This window comes from Rhinolophus sinicus, chromosome 15 (genome assembly GCF_057876585.1).
Source record: "Rhinolophus sinicus isolate RSI-liver-muscle chromosome 15, RSI-T2T, whole genome shotgun sequence".
NCBI classification, from domain to species: domain Eukaryota; kingdom Metazoa; phylum Chordata; class Mammalia; order Chiroptera; family Rhinolophidae; genus Rhinolophus; species Rhinolophus sinicus.
Window position 1 is genome coordinate 50,857,311 of NC_142515.1, and position 16,111 is coordinate 50,873,421.

A 16,111-nucleotide genomic window follows, 5' to 3' on the forward strand; every position below is an offset into this window, starting at 1 on the left:
ACTGACTTTTCTTTTTTTTTTTTTTTTAACTTTTATTTATTTAAGTGTGTTTTTCCAGGACCCATCAGCTCCAAGTCAAGTAGCTGTTTCAATCTAGTTGTGGAGGGCGCAGCTCACTGGCCCATGTGGGGATCGAACCGGCAACCCTGGTGTTATGAGCATTGCACCCTAACCAACTGAGCTAACCAGCTGCCCCCCCCTGACTTTTCTTAATAAGACGAATTTGTTGCTAAATTTAGCTTTAGCAGGCAATAGTTAATTCCATTAAGAACACTTGGGTTGTTTATGCTTTCAAAATTAAAATTCAGAATTAGCTTTTCAGGTAAATACTCAAAGTCTAATTAATAAGTACATTTGAATTTTATCCTATCACATTAAATAGAGCTGTGTGGGCAAAAAGGTTCAGAAAAACAGACTCAAGCCAAGGAGACATTCTCTGAAGCAAGAAAAATTAATCATATTCATCCTTTGCACTAAACCAGAGGCAGATTAATTCAGTAACAACTCCTTTGGCGTCACCGTGATTAATCAAAAATCTCCTCAGTATTGATCATACGGCAACCTAACAGTAGTAGTGAGAAGAAACCAATCTAAAGTGCTTACTTACCTTGAGAGCACAAAAGATGCAGGAATCTCCCATGCATTTGTGAGTTGTAAGCTGCCTGAAGCTACGGCGGAAGATATCCAAGTGCCACAAAACCTGGCAAGAAAGGGAAAAATACTTCATTATTCCATAAAAATTAGTCCATTTGATTTTGAACTCAAGAGTTCAAGGAAACATAGGTAATGTTTACAGAAGATACCTTTATTCCCAAGAGAAAAGCTCATTCTAGTATGTTAAATGTCAAAAAAGGTGAGGCGGTAACTAACAAGAGAGATAGATGAACATATTCTGGAAAAAAACATTAATTTGAACATGAAGGAAGGTGACACGAGAAAATATGGCATATAACATACATTAAGTGTGACCCTGAAGAGCAAATTTATGGTTTACTAGCTGCAGAATAGGATTTATTTTAATGGTCCACACAAGAAAAGCAAGACTATTTTAAAACTTATTTAGAAGCTTGAATCGTAGTGTGGAATTTTGTCTTTATTAGATTTCTCAATTTTTGGAGAGAGTTGTGACCTCCTTAAGTGAACAGATTAAAAATAAAGGTGATATCAACTACGAGAAATCATGTCCATAATATGTAACCTTGATATGATGTGATGAAAATGACACCTTATTTTTATGGTTTTCCTCTCAAAAACCCATAACCCCAGTCTAATCATGAGGAAAACATCAAACAAGTTCCAACAGTGGAACATCCTACAAAATACTTGAATAGTAGTCCTCAAAATTGTCAAGATCATCAAAAACAAGGAACTTCTGAGAAACTGTCAAAGCCAAGAGGAGCCTAAGAAACATGACAAGTAACTGTAAATGTGGTATCCTGGATGGGATCCTGGAATAGAAAGACACTAAGTAAAAACTACTAAGTAAATATGAATAAACTATGGGCTTTGGTTAAAAAAGAAATGGTGTAATATATAACATCATGCCTTAGGAAACTCCTCTTGCCTAGAAAACATTTAAATGGCACCACATATAAAAAGGCATTACACTTCTGGAGCCCCAGATCATAGCACACCTCTGGAGTTCCTTTCTTAGGTGTCTCAAGGTATACTGTGTTTCCCTGAAAATAAGACCGGGTCTTACATTAATTTTTGCTCCAAAAGACACATTAGGACTTACGTTCAGGGGATGTCATCCTGAAAAATCATGCTAGGGTTTATTTTCCGGTTAGGTATTATTTTCGGGGAAACATGGTATATTCCAAAAGTTCTCTGAAACATACTATGCGCCCAAATAAGTAACACCTTTTTATAACAAATATAATGGGTTCAACACATCTGTGGTGAACAGAACTTTCGCATCAAAAATTAGAATGTTAGTTCACAGAAACAATTATTTAAAACTTATAACATGATTATAACAGGCACTCCAAAACCATCAATGACACAATCTTTAAGTATATAGAAGAGTGTGTGTGTGTGTGTGTGTGTGTGTGTGTGTGTGTGTAGTATGTGCTCCATATAGCACCGGAAATTACAAGAAAGTCATAATATTATTGTTTCAATTGACAGTATAGAAGAACATACAGAAAGAAACAAAATTCTAAAATCAGAGCTATGGCTGGGAAGGAGGTAAACAGAAACACACCTGTATCAACACCCTTTTTTGCCTGCTTCTAAATTTCAAAAGTATTATTAGTTACCCAAAAACCTAATAGTATCACCTGGGGAAAAAAACCTAACCAACCCCACCCAACTGCATGAAATTGGTGGTAGTAATTAGTGAAAATACTTAAACTCTTTCTATAGGCTTCACAGCATAGTATTTTTTAATGTTTTCAAATAAAAATTTGGAAACTGAGTATGAAACTCTAATTACATAAATAAGCCTGGCAAGATTCTTGTACGATGAATGAGGAAGCTGAAATACTATTACCTGTACCAGGTCACAACAGTAGTCTACAGAAGGGCTAAAAGCAGAACCCAGGTCTCCTAATTCCTAAGCCCAGTACATTTTATATCAAATACTGTCTTGTTTTCTCTCATTAGCAACTTATTTTCTCCTTGCATCTGAGGTGTAAAGCTAATATTTCACCCAGGCATAATTATCTTTGGTGGCAAATTTCATTTACTCTTACTCCGAAAAGCCTAAAGAGGGGAAAGGGATTACTTGAAAGGCCAAAAGGGATGAACGAACCTAACACTCTATGGGCCTAAGCAGATCAGGCGGACAGACAGGAAGCTTTGGGATTCTGAGACCACTAAGTTGCCAGGCAACACCAAAAGGGGAAATCCAGAGCAGGGGAACTGACTCTCCACTAGCTCTGTTCAAGCATATCTGACCAGACACCAATTATGAGCTACTACAGGTGAGCTCAGAGGAAGGAGATAAAGAAGTGGACAAAGACTGGACTTCATTCAGTGTGTGTGCTAAAAGCCTGAATATTATGAGACAAGAATAATATACCTGAAACTCCTTCACTTGTGGAAAGAATGTTGCTTTCTATAAGAGAGAAAAGCAACTAGGGTGACAAGACACCTTGGTCTCAAAGGGGGGAAAATAAAGGAAACAGTAGAGACTATTCAGGAAAAAAGTCAATAAATGAGAAGTAAGATAATCTAATCCATGTATTTCCCCTTTAGGAAGGTAAGTAGTAGTAGTTAGTTATTATTTCTATTATCGTTATTAATTCCCTTTTTTACAAATGAGGTCATTGAGACTCAGAGATAAAGTGACTTGCCTAAGATCACACAGATAAACTTAAAAAATGATCTCAGGCTGCTGACCTCAAACAGAGACTGTCAAGTATTGCATTTAAAACAATTACTAGAAACACAGTACCAGCAGCCGCTATGGAAGGCAGTGTGGAGGTTCCTCAAAAAATTACGAATAGAATTACCATATGACCCAGCAATCCCTCTCCTGGGTATCTACCCAAAAAATCTGGAAACATTTATATATAAAGACATGTGTGCTCCAATGTTCATTGCAGCTTTGTTTACGGTGGCCAAGACATGGAAACAACCAAAATGTCCTTCGATAGATGAATGGATAAAGAACTTGTGGTATATATACACAATGGAATACTATTCAGCGGTAAGAAAAGATGAAATAGGAACATTTGTGACAACATGGATGGATCTTGAGAGTATAATGCTAAGCAAAATAAGTGAGACAGAAAAAGCAGAGAACCATATGATTTCACTGATATGTGGTATATAAACCGAAAACAACAAAAGAACAAGACAAACAAATGAGAAACAAAAACTCATAGACACAGACAATAGTTTAGTGGTTACCAGAAGGTAAAAGGGGTGGGGGGTGGGAGATGAGGGTAAGGGGGATCAAACACATGGCGATGGAAGGAGAACTGACTCTGGGTGGTGAACACACAACGGGATTTATAGATGATGTAATACAGAATTGTACACCTGAAATCTATGTAATTTTACTAACAACTATCACCCCAATAAATTTTAAAAATAAATAAATAAAAAGAAATACAGCACCAGCAATGAAAAGTCAAAGTTCCCCAAAAAGAGCGAACTTGCCCTTACCTGCAAGGCGCTGTTGAGGAAGCAGCTGTTTTGCCCTGGCTCATTGCTGAGCCCTTTGCTGGGGGCGATGGAGGTTGAGCTTCGAGGAGCAAACATCCCTTGGACACTCCCACGGCTCCCTGAAAAATAATTTCTCTTCCAAGACATCGTTCCAATTTAGCCTGAAAACACAGAGGTTTTGTATCTTCTGGAGAGGGAGTTTCTGTCTGCTGAAGTCCTTAATAGAAAGAGCATCCAGAAGTTAATGAGTATGTGCTGATTTTGCCTTTACAACCTTCCAAACATCACAGATGTAGCTCCAGGAACACAGGTATCCTCTTAGATCCACATGACAGAGCCATCCCCCACTTGCTCCAAACAAGGAGCAAAATTGAACATGGCACAGGACTAACACAAACAGAAATCCTTGAGTATTGCTTCCTTCTATTTTTCTTGAACTGCTTCCATAAAATCCGGGTGAAGTGGCTGTAATCCTCAACTCCAACAGAATCCAGGATCAGGGTAGGGTGTGCTCCTTAGGCTTGTTACTAATGCTTCTTGTGGATTGAAAAGTTTTCCAACTGGAAGGAGAGGCAGACAGATAAGCAAGAATCCAACACAAACCTCCTCTTGTCCCATCATCCTCTGAAGTAAAATCTCAAGTCCTAAGCAACTGACATAGATTCCACAAAGCTAAGAAGCTTGCTTGAATAACACGGGGTTTTTGTTGTTGCTGTTTTTTAATATCCCCCAAACATCTTCCATCATTCCATCCAGAACTTCGGAAAGTCTCTTCTCCTCTCTTCCTCTGTGACTAGAATAGCCAGCTGTGCCAGAGAGCTTTAACAGACAGAGAAAAAAAAAAAATCAAAAGCTTGCGTCACTTAATGACTCTACTGGCTTTGTGCTGTTCTGCCAAGATCAACGTTGCCTCACCTCTCACTATAAACTTGAAACCTTGGCAAACAATGCCAAGAAAAAAAAAACAACAACAAAAAGGAGAAACCAAAGAGGAAAAAAAAAGGTATGAGCAGCTTTACTTTCATGGGAAACTTCTCTAAAATTTTCTAGATGGACAAAATAAAAGAATGCTGATGGACAAAAATAAAAACTAAATACAGACTCAGGCTAACAAAAAAATTACCATGGGAGTACACACAAAACTAGGAATTGAAAGTTTCTTTTGGATGTTAAGTAAAGAAACTTTTAAAAGATGTTTTACATGTTCATGGATATGAAAGCCTATTTAAAGGTGGGAGGGCCAAGATACCAGTATGGACTCTCTTCTAAGTAAAGATGTCCCATCCCAGAGAAACACTTATGGTAAGTAAACCGTATGTCCTTAACATCAGCCCAAAAGAACTAAATCTCCTTCCCTGTTTGTTTGTATATTATATTTTTGCCAAAAGATCAGAGAGATAATTTGGGCTACAAATCACTTAACCCTCAGATTATATCCAAGGCGCTCACCATCAGAGGCTATCCATTGACCAACATTAGTTCTCAACTAATTAAAATGCCAGTGAGTCAACAGGGAGAAATACCAAAGCAAACACCTTCCCTGGAAGGAAATGCTTCTAATCTCTAGCTTCATATTTTCCTCTAAGGCTGCCATGACCACAAAAGGGAAAAAAAAAAGGAAAAAAAAAAAAGGAAAAAATTAAGAATGTTAAATGTTAAATTTGGTTTCTAATAGTTCCTCAAGCTTCTCCCATCCCACCATCACATGGGACCACCTAAAAAAAGCAAAAGTGCTATATCTTAACCATTCTCTGGGAGATCACCTAGCATTTCCACAGTGCGTCCAGTGGAAATATTGAGGCACATGAACATTAAATGGTTGCACAAGACTGTTCTTTCTCTTCTCTAAATTCCCAGACTATTTATAATCAACATGTCACAATTAAAGTATTTGATTATATAGTGTAAAGTCATATTATTCTCTATTTGTTTTTATTACTTTCTATTTGTTTTATATGGTGTCAGTCACAAGTCCTAAATATGACTGTATGAGATGAAATACTAATTACTGTCAGACATGTGCTAAACACTGTACTTACATTCTTTACTCAGTCTTCACAACAGCCCTAACACGTAGGTATTAATAGTTCCATTTCATGGAAGAGTAAAGTGAGGCTTAAAGACATTAACTTGCCCAAATCAAAGCTGGTAAGTGGCGGAGCTAGAATTGTTTGACTCTGATAATGTGACTTCATTATGTATTTTATTATACTATTCCAAAAGCTCCTATCACAATGCTAGTCATAAGGAGGTATTCAATAAATATTGCCTGGTAGTTAGCATTGGCACCAGGAAAGATTTCACGTCTCCCACACAGACTCCAAGACCCTCAAGTCTCTACACACACCCTCAAACACACCCCACTCCCGGCCGCTAAGCAACTTCCAACAAGCTGTGCAGCATTCCTTCAGCTCAACTGCTGCAGAGGAATGACAAGTACCAAGGCTCCACTTTGCTCAAAAGGACTTGGCAGGCAGGTGGGGTTTCCAGTGTCCACATTAGGCGTTTACTGAAACTCAGCCTGCCCTATGATACACACCCCTAAGTTCAGGGAGCAAAGGGGGAAAAGGCAGTAGCAGAAAAAAAAAGATTCTCGGGTTCTGAAAGGCAGTATTATGTAGGGTAAGGCAATAAGCCCTCACGCTTGCTCTAGGGATGTCAGAAACTAGAGGTGAGAGCCAAAAAGAACAAAGCCAAGAGAGGCAGTAACAAACAGTCCAAAGAAACACTGATGACAAAATATTTCACTTAAGTTGCAGGTGTAGCACCAAACAATATAATCCATCTCCAAGGCCATCTACTAAAGATATATGAGAAAGTAAATTGAGTTCTACCCAAATGGCTCTAACAACCTATTTAAAAGAAGAAAAAGAACTTCTTAAGCAATGCGTAAGTATTTAGGGGTAAAAAAAGCATAATGTCTGTAACTTACTCATAAATGGCTCAAAAGAAAAAAATTATAAATATATCTGGATATAAGAGGGTGTTCGTGTGTATATGTATATATGAAGAGAGAAAATGGTAAAGCAAATAAAGATAGCAAAATGTTAATTAACAACAGGTAAATATGGCTGAAGAATATATGGGAATTACTTGTACCATTTCTTGCAGCTTCTCTAAGTTTTAAATTATATTTTTAAGTTGAAAAGAAATACCTGTAAAATTTAAAAAAAGAATTTAGAATTATGTAAAAATTACCTGCACTATATGCAGTATTATTCAATGCAAAATCATAACTAAAATTACTAAGCTAGTAGATAATAATATCAAGTCAGATGATATTGGCAATACTAAACAAAAAAGAAAAAGAGAAGAGGGAGGCATGTGAAAGTACTAGCAAGTTTTCAAAACAAGCAATGAATAATGAATTCACCAAATGAATGAACTGCTGTGCCTGAAAGTAGAAAAGTAAATTTGGTTTGGACACCTCAGGATACCAGAAAGTGGCAAGCTACCAGAAATAAGTCTTCTAATTGTATAAAAAGAACAATGGCCCTCACATAGGGTAAGTGATATGTCAGCACAATTTACGTGCTTGAAGAAACATTTTAATTTTACCATTATTTTTAAAATACAAAGTTTAACTTAAAAAGGCAGAAAACTGAGGCTATTACAAGGAATAGGGTAACATTCTAGAAGGTCAACAAAGAATGACCATGTTCAACTAATCAATGATTCAAATGGAAAAACCATGAAGAGTATCTCAGTTTCTGAAAGAACACTAGCCCCATTACTAGTGATTAAAGCCAAAAATAACCCAAACATCAGGAAGCCAAACTGCACTACACTGAGATATCCAAACAGGATAATCAGGAAAGTTACTCATATTTCAAGTTTCTGTTATTCTATACAGCAGTTTACTTGTAATTTACTCAAGAAACTAGGTTTGCCCTGATAAATCAGCAGGCAATTACCTCAGTTCGTTGGTATACTCCACATGTCAACAATCCAAACCATAGCTATCATATCTTAGTGGTCATTGTTACTGGAACCCCGAGGTTTTTCTTTGAGTCTGCCTGCCTGTGTGCAGTAGCCCAAAGAAATCCACGAGCAGTATGAAAAGAGAGTTTGCAGTATAGAATGAGAAAAACAGTTTAAAATTGAATTAGGCAGTACAGAGGTGGGAGCTTATGCTCTCTAAAACCCAACTCCCAGATGGTGTGTAGGTTACAGGTCATAAAGGGCAAAAATCACAAGACACTGTGGGTTAGAGGCTCAGGGTCATGCTGGGAACTGATTGGTTGGAGGTGATAAGACTAAATCATTTCTTCAGGTCTTTCCTACAGCTCTGAGGTCTTTTCCAGCATTCCTCTGTCTCATGGGAAAGCAGCCAGGGAGTCATTCCACCTTAGGGCTCAGGAGCTGAAAGGTAACTTAGGTCAAGATGTTATCTTCAGCCTGCCAGAGGTCCAGACCACATGACCATTAATTAATCAAGTCACAGCTACTGTCTTCTGCTGCCCTGGGGATTGCCAGTTATCCAGGGAAAGGCGAAGTCTCCAAAGCGTATATATAGAGAGGGGGATATGATCTCTAGAGCTAGGATTTAAAACTAAATTTAATCAAAATCATTAGGATCCTCGGTTTCATTATTATGTGGATTGAAATTAGTTAATACATGCAAAGTGCTAATATCAATGTCTGGCATATAGTAATTGCTATATAAATTATTGTTATTATTACCTTTCAAACATCCCTTCCTTACGAGCTCTTTTCCCTTTAAATATAACCAAACACATATCCGATATAAAAAAAAGCCAGCAACAACAAAGACCATCTTGAACTTATTCACTCCTATACCTACTACCGTCCTAAACTTTCTTCAAGCTTTCATCACTAAATGTCTCTACAATTAATAATTTATAACTGCTGCCTCTCCTTGTTTACCATCAATCTCTTCATAACATGGTATTGTTCCTTCACTCCAAGACCACCATTTTACTCCATGGAACATTCACTTTCTAAAGAAATCTCCTAATTTCTTTTTCTTTTTTTTTTAATATCATTGTTAATATTTTAATCATTGATAACATTTTAAGATTTACCCTTAAACATTTTTTTATTAACTTATTGGGGTGACAATAGTTAGTAAAATTACATAGGATTCAAGTGTACATTTCTATAATACATCATCTATATATCACATTACATGCTCACCACCCAAAATCAGTTCTCCTTCCATCACCATGTATTTGACCCCTTTTATCCTCTTTTACCACCCCTCACCCCCTTACCCTCTGGTAACCACTAAACTGTTGTCTGTGAGCTTTCGTTTCTTTGTTTGTTTGTCTTATTCCTTTGTTGCCTTCAGTTTTATATCCCACATATGAGTGAAGTCATATGGTTCTCAACTTTTTCTGTCCGACTTATTTCACTTAGCATAATAATCTCAAGATCCAACCATGTCGTCGCAAGTGGCACTATTTCATCTTTTCTTACAGCAGAGTAATAGTCTATTGTGTGTATACACTACATCTTCTTTATCCAATCATCTATCGAAGGACACTTTGGTTATTTTCATGTCTTGGCCACCATAAATAACACTGCAGTAAACATCGGAGTACATACATCTTTACAGATAAATGTTTTCAGATTTCTTGGCTAAATACTCAGGAAAGGGATTGCTGGGTCATATGGTAATTCTATTTTTAATTTTTTGATGCTGCTTTTTCATAGCGGCTGTACCAATTTACATTCCCACCAACAGTGTATGAGGATTCTTTTTTCTCCACAGCCTCTCCAACACTTGTTATTATTTGTCTTGATGACAGCCATTCTAACAGGTGTGATATGATATCTCATTGTGGTTTTGATTTGCATTTCCCTAATAGCTAGTGAAGTTGAGCATTTTTTCATATATCTGTTGGCCAGAAATCTCCTAATTTCAAAATGTACTGGCTTTTTCTATAGGCCTCACTCTTCTTAACTTTTCTGCAGCTGCCCTGATGGCTACACAATCCTGGATTCACTGGGTGAATTAATAAAGAAATGAGAGACTTGATAAACTGAAAGAATGACAAACAGTAGATCTCCTACTGCTGACTGTTCATTTTCTCTCTCCTTTGCTACTTTCTTAAAAGTGGACATTCCCTAAAGTTTAAATCAGACCTTCTTGCTCTTTTCTATAGTACTTCCCATGGCGTTCTTATCTCCTCCATCAGAACTCCAGCCATCACTTCTGGTCTGACAAATCACAAAGCTCATGAACCCCCAAACCAAACTACCAACTACTTGCACATTGTCCCACCTTTGTAATAAGTTCAACATGTCCAAATCTCAAGTCACCTAATTTCCCCCCAAAAGAGCTCCTCCTCTGACTCTATTTTTTTTTAACTAATGGCATCTCCAAATACCCAGGTTCAAAACCTCTGTAGTCTTTTGACTTCTTCCAATCCCTCCCCCACTTGCCTATCCACATCACAAAGACTTGTCAGTTCTCCCTTCAAAATCTCTTTATACTGATCCTTCTTTTTCACTTCCACTGTCATCACCCTAGTTTATACCACAATTACTTCTCATTTAGACTATTACAATAGATGAGTTTTTCTGGCCTCATGTCTCTTGACATTCTGATTCCTTCATACAGTTTTTTATAAATATTTCTCTTTAACATGCACCATTATTTATTTGTATGCATTTTACACAAAAAGCCAAAAAACTTAAATTGTTCCTTAGCAGTGGAAAAATATCAGTTGCCAGCCAAAACAGTTTTTTTATATAATTACTCACACCTTTTTCATGTCCCAAGCAAAGACGTCGACTCTTTTTTTTTAAATTTTTATTTATTTAAATGTGTTTTTCCAGGACCCATCAGCTCCAAGTCAACTAGTTGTTTCAATCTAGTTGTGGAGGGCGTAATTCACAGTGGCCCATGTGGGGATCAAATCGGCAACCTTGTTAAGAGCACCGAGCTCTAACCAACTGAGCTAACCTGCCACCCCAAGATATCTACTCTTAACACTCCTAGTCAACATCATACTGGAGGCCCTAGCCTGTGCAATAAGGCAAGAAAAACAAATTTAAAAAACATATAAATTGGAATAGAAGAAATAAAACTGTCTTTATTCACAGGCATCATTTAAAAATTTTAAAATCCCAAGGAATCTTAAAAAAAAAAGGAAAGAAAATCTAAGAACTAGTAAGTGAGGTCAGTAAGGTCACAGAATACAAAATCAAAAATTTTTTTAAATCAATTGTGTTTCTATATACTAGCAATGAACAATTGGAAACTGAAATTCTTTTAAAGTACCATTTATAATAATACCACAAAATATAAAATACTTAAGTATAAATGTAACAAAATATATGTAGAACCTGTGTGCTGAAAACTACAAAACACTGGTGAAAGAAATCAAAGATGAACTACCACATTTTGTCATGTATAATGTACAATTTTTTTGCCCAAATTTGTGAGGGAAAAATAAAGATGTGCATTATACATGGGTAGTACTAATTCTGTATCTATATAAATGTTTTTAATTCTTTTACTTATGCTTATGAAGTTAAAAGTGGAGCTCTAGAAATCAATAACAATATCCTTATGCAAAATAATACCCTGGAATACGATAATTGATTTTGTTGAACTTAGGACGAACTTGCAACGACCGAAGAGTTCTTGGCCTTCTATATAATGCATAAATATTGTAAATTTGTTACTGGTACATAAAATTTCTTGTACCTTGTATCTGTTCTTGTAATTATTTGTTACATAAAGTTTCTTGTGCCATAATATGTTAAAAAATAAATGCTAAAATTCCTTTATAATACAAACTAGTACCTAAATGTAAACAAATGAAAAAATTAAAATGAAAGATTTTTTTCCCTGAAAGTTTGGGCCAAAAACATGGGTGCGCATTATATACGGGAGCACATTATATATGGTAAATAAGTGCTAGGTATACTATGTTCATAAACTGAAATCTCAATTTTGTCAAAATGTCAATTAACTCCAAACTGATTCATAGATTCAATGCAATTTCAAATCAAAATCCCTGCACAATTTCTTTTTCGTAGAAATTCTAAAAGTATGTGGAAAAGCAAAAGAAAAAGAATAGCCAAAATAATTTTGAAACAAAGTTGGAAGACACAATAGTTAACACTGTATGGTATTGGTGAAAGGACAAATAGATCAAGTAGATCAATAGAACAGAACTGAAAGCCCAGAAACAGGCCTAGATATATATGGTCAAATGATTTTTAATAAAGATACAAAGGCAACTCAATAGAGAAAGAACAGTTATCAACAAATGACGTTGAAACAACTGAACATATACGTGCAAAACTCTGAACCTTGACCCACATCTTACATCTTATAGAAGAACAACTCAAAATGGTTCGCAGTCCTAAATGGAAAACCTAAAACTAAAAATTCTAAAAGACAGAAGAAAATTCTTTGGCCTTTAGTTAAGCACAGATTCCTTAGATACAAAAAAGCACAAGCCATATCCAACTGGAGACCAGGGCCAAACCATGGCGGAGAAGAGTCAAAAGAGTGTGGAGATTGCTTCTAGAACAGTTGTGTGTGCAGAAAGTAATAAATTATAGGCCCTAGGACAGTGATCCACCCTAACGCACGAATTATTGTAGAAGCTGGGCCAACTTGATGAAAGTAACCTTACAGGAGAACAGGCACATATCATAAATGCCATACGAAGGCAGAAATGTAATATTGACGTGATTGCATCATTGGGGCTTGTTGCAACCTAAATACATTTGAAGTCATCCCAGAGAATACAGTGATCTATGGTGTAGACTGCCTTCATCAGGTGCAGACTGAGTGACAACAGCCCCAGACACTATAGCTGGATTTCCTGATGAAAAGCTTGCCAAACTACCACCACCTAAAGAACACAACACTATGAAAGGAAGCTCAACTCCAGTAAAGAATTAAAAACAATATACGACACCAAGATAACATTTTGCCTTTGACCACTGTCTTTTGAAATGGCCACAGTGTTTATGCCCTCTAAGCAGTTGACAGAATACACGTTAACTTTATTTTGTAAAATTGAGTTAGAGAGGAAAATAATGGATTTTCTTTGTAACTGTCCTCTATAATTTATATAAAATGTATTATTTTCCTATATCCTTCCTCCTTTTCTGATAATTTACACAGATAGTTTTCTTTTGTTATGTAAAATGTTGGCCAAAGATTTTAGTTCTACAAAAGACTACCTGGGATAAGAAAGGGCATATTGTTATACATTTATATTCTATCTAGCACATACTAAACTAAATAAAAATGTTGATGATAAGAAAAAAGCACAGTCCATAAAAGAAATAAAAAATTATAGAATTGGACTTCAGCATAATTAAGAACTTCTATTCTTTGAAAGACACTGTTAAGAAAATGAAAATACAAGCCAAAGATTGAAAGAAAATATTTTCAAATCACATAAAGGATGAACGACTTGTATCCAAAATATATATTGAATCCTCTGAACTTAATACTAAGAAAAACTGCCCAGTTTTCTTAAATGGGCAAAAGACTTAAACTGATACTTCACTAAAGAAGATATACAGATGGCAAATAAACATACAAAAAGATATTCAATGTTATTAGTCATTGAGGAAATGGAAATTAAAACCACACTACATGCCTATTAAAATAGCTAAAAACAAAATATTTAAAACCTGATAATAACAAACGCTAATGAGGAAGAATCGGAGCAACTGGAACTCTCCTCAATTGCTGGTGGAAATAAAAAATGATGCAGTTGGCAATTACATATAGAGTTAAATATACGTTTGTCATACGACCTAGCAATCTTATTCCTAGCTATTTTACCCAAAAGAAATGAACGCTGATGCTCAAATAAAAACCTGTACACCAGTGTTTATAGTGGTTTTATACATTATCAGCAAAACCTGGAAACAATCCAAATGTTCTTCAACTGGTAAATGGTACATCCATACAATGGACAGGACAATAAAAAGGAAAGAATACTGGCATACACAAAAATACGGATGAATCTCAAATGTATTATGCTAAGTGAAAGAAACCAAACTCAAAAAGCTGTCTACTATGGTTTCACTTATATGGCATTTTAGAAAACTAAAAATTAAAAGTCAAAATAGATCAGAGGTTTCCAGGAGTAGGAGGTGAGGGTAAGGATTGATTACAAAGGGGCATTATCAGGGTGATGAAATTTTTCTATGTCTTAATTGTGGTGGTAGTTATACTAACTCTATGCAATTAGCAAAACTCAGAACTCTATACAAAAAAAGTTTTGGTATTTCTTTGTAAATTTTTGTAATTTTATGTAAATTACCACAGATTTTAAAAATTGTTTTCAAAAGCATATTCTAAAGTGTAAAAAAATAATAATAATAAAAGCTTTCCCAGGTCCCTCCAGTAGAATAATGTTCAAACTTCTTAGCCTGATTCTTAATAATACAATCTGACCTTAACTTACCTTCTATATTTATCTCCTTCTATTTCCCTATATGAAACTTCTTTCCAAACAAAGTGTTTTCCTATTTCTATGACCTTTTTAATTCTATTTTACCTTTGGGATGCTCAGTACCCTCTTCCCCTGGATATACAACCCAGCTTCTTTGTAAAAAAACCTTTGTAAAACATTCCTTGACCACCCCAAGTCTGAAGGGATCTCCCGATTTCTGAACTCTTAATTTTCTATAATTTTAAGGACAATTAATGCTTCTATTATACCAGTGTTTCTAGGGTCCTCCCCTACTCCATGTTCCCCTCCACCTGTAAAGGAAATGGGGCTTTATCCCACCCCATTTGAAAATGGGTAATGGATGGAGGTCAGAAGCCAATTGTGTTCTATCCAAATATCGGTTATTGTGGGACGTATTATCATAAGATTTCACTATATAGTCTTGTTTCTATATTTTCTTGTTTCATATAATCCATCATTCTATGATACTTACAGATTGTGATCTAACTAAAAGTATGATTCTAAATATATATGTATATATTTAAACTTTCCATACAATTGCTTAATCTTTTAAAGCAAGATAGTCTTATATTATTAACCTGACTCAGTTAAAACTTTAGGCTTTCCTCACTGTCAGTATAAACACTTTAAGGGCATCACACAGCTTTGGGATGATGAGATTCTAGTAAGGTAGTTCTGTGTAAATGCATCCTAGAGTCATATCCTTAGATACTTGGTTTAAAAAAACAAAAAACAAAACAGTTGGTGAACATGCATTATTTGTTCAGAGGCAATCTGTTCCAAAGAAGTTGTCCACATAGTTTTCAATACAGAAGCTTTCTTAGTTTTCATGTCAGCCAATTAGATGATGATTAAAAACAACTACCACCTGACAATGGAAACTAAGCAGTATATGCAAATTTATTCAAATTTAAATTAAAACTGTTCCATAGCCTATTACCTAGTATTCCTATCTGATTGATTTTGCCCCTATAGCAGTAGCAATCAAAAGGCTCACAGCATCCTGCAGAGGAGACTACAACAAACTCACAGACAGCAGGCTACTTGGCAGCTGCTTATTCCCAAACTCTGCAGAAAATGTATAATCATTTTTACCCACATTTACCAGTTTCCAGCCAAGTCCTAAAACTATGGAGTAATCAAAGGTGGGAGGAGAAAGAACATATGACAATCTTATTACTGTGCTGCTCTCAACTCTGAAAGATGGAGACACCTATATTTTACTGTTGCTGAATAGACGTTAAGGAGCCCAAAGGAAGCTTGTTCTTTTCTTCCAGCTTTATTGATACATAATTGACAAATTAAATTGTAATATATTTAAAGCGTAAAATGTGATGATTTGATAAATGTATAGACGGCGAAAGGATTCCCATAATCAAGTTAACACGTAGCAGAGGGCAACAGAAAAGATCAACGAAACTAAGAGCTACTTTTTGGAAAAGATCAACAAAAATGACAAATCTTTAGCTAGCCTAAGAAAAGAAAGAGAAGACTATAAATAAAATCAGAATTGAAAAAGTAGACATTACAACTGATAACAGAAATACTAAAGATCATAAGAAACTACCATG

At 35.7% G+C, this 16,111-nt stretch overlaps 1 protein-coding gene and 1 pseudogene across 14 annotated transcripts in view; one reads left to right on the forward strand and one right to left on the reverse strand.

Moving 5' to 3' along the window:
- USP54 (ubiquitin specific peptidase 54) overlaps window positions 1-16,111 on the reverse strand; it is a 119,099-nt gene that overhangs the window by 58,592 nt on the left and 44,396 nt on the right. For 11 of the 14 annotated variants that reach the window (XM_019745795.3, XM_019745793.3, XM_074339584.2 and 8 more), the window contains exons 2-3: window positions 4,117-4,935; window positions 608-700 (exon numbers count right to left, since the gene is read on the reverse strand). In XM_019745795.3, the coding sequence (XP_019601354.3) occupies window positions 608-700; window positions 4,117-4,263 (240 nt within the window). In that variant the 5' untranslated portion in view covers window positions 4,264-4,935. The remainder of the gene's footprint in view (window positions 1-607; window positions 701-4,116; window positions 4,936-16,111) is intronic. The other 3 variants (XM_019745799.3, XM_019745798.3, XM_019745796.3) reach the window with 1 other exon arrangement.
- Window positions 12,586-13,006, forward strand: LOC109454819 (dynactin subunit 6 pseudogene; annotated as a pseudogene).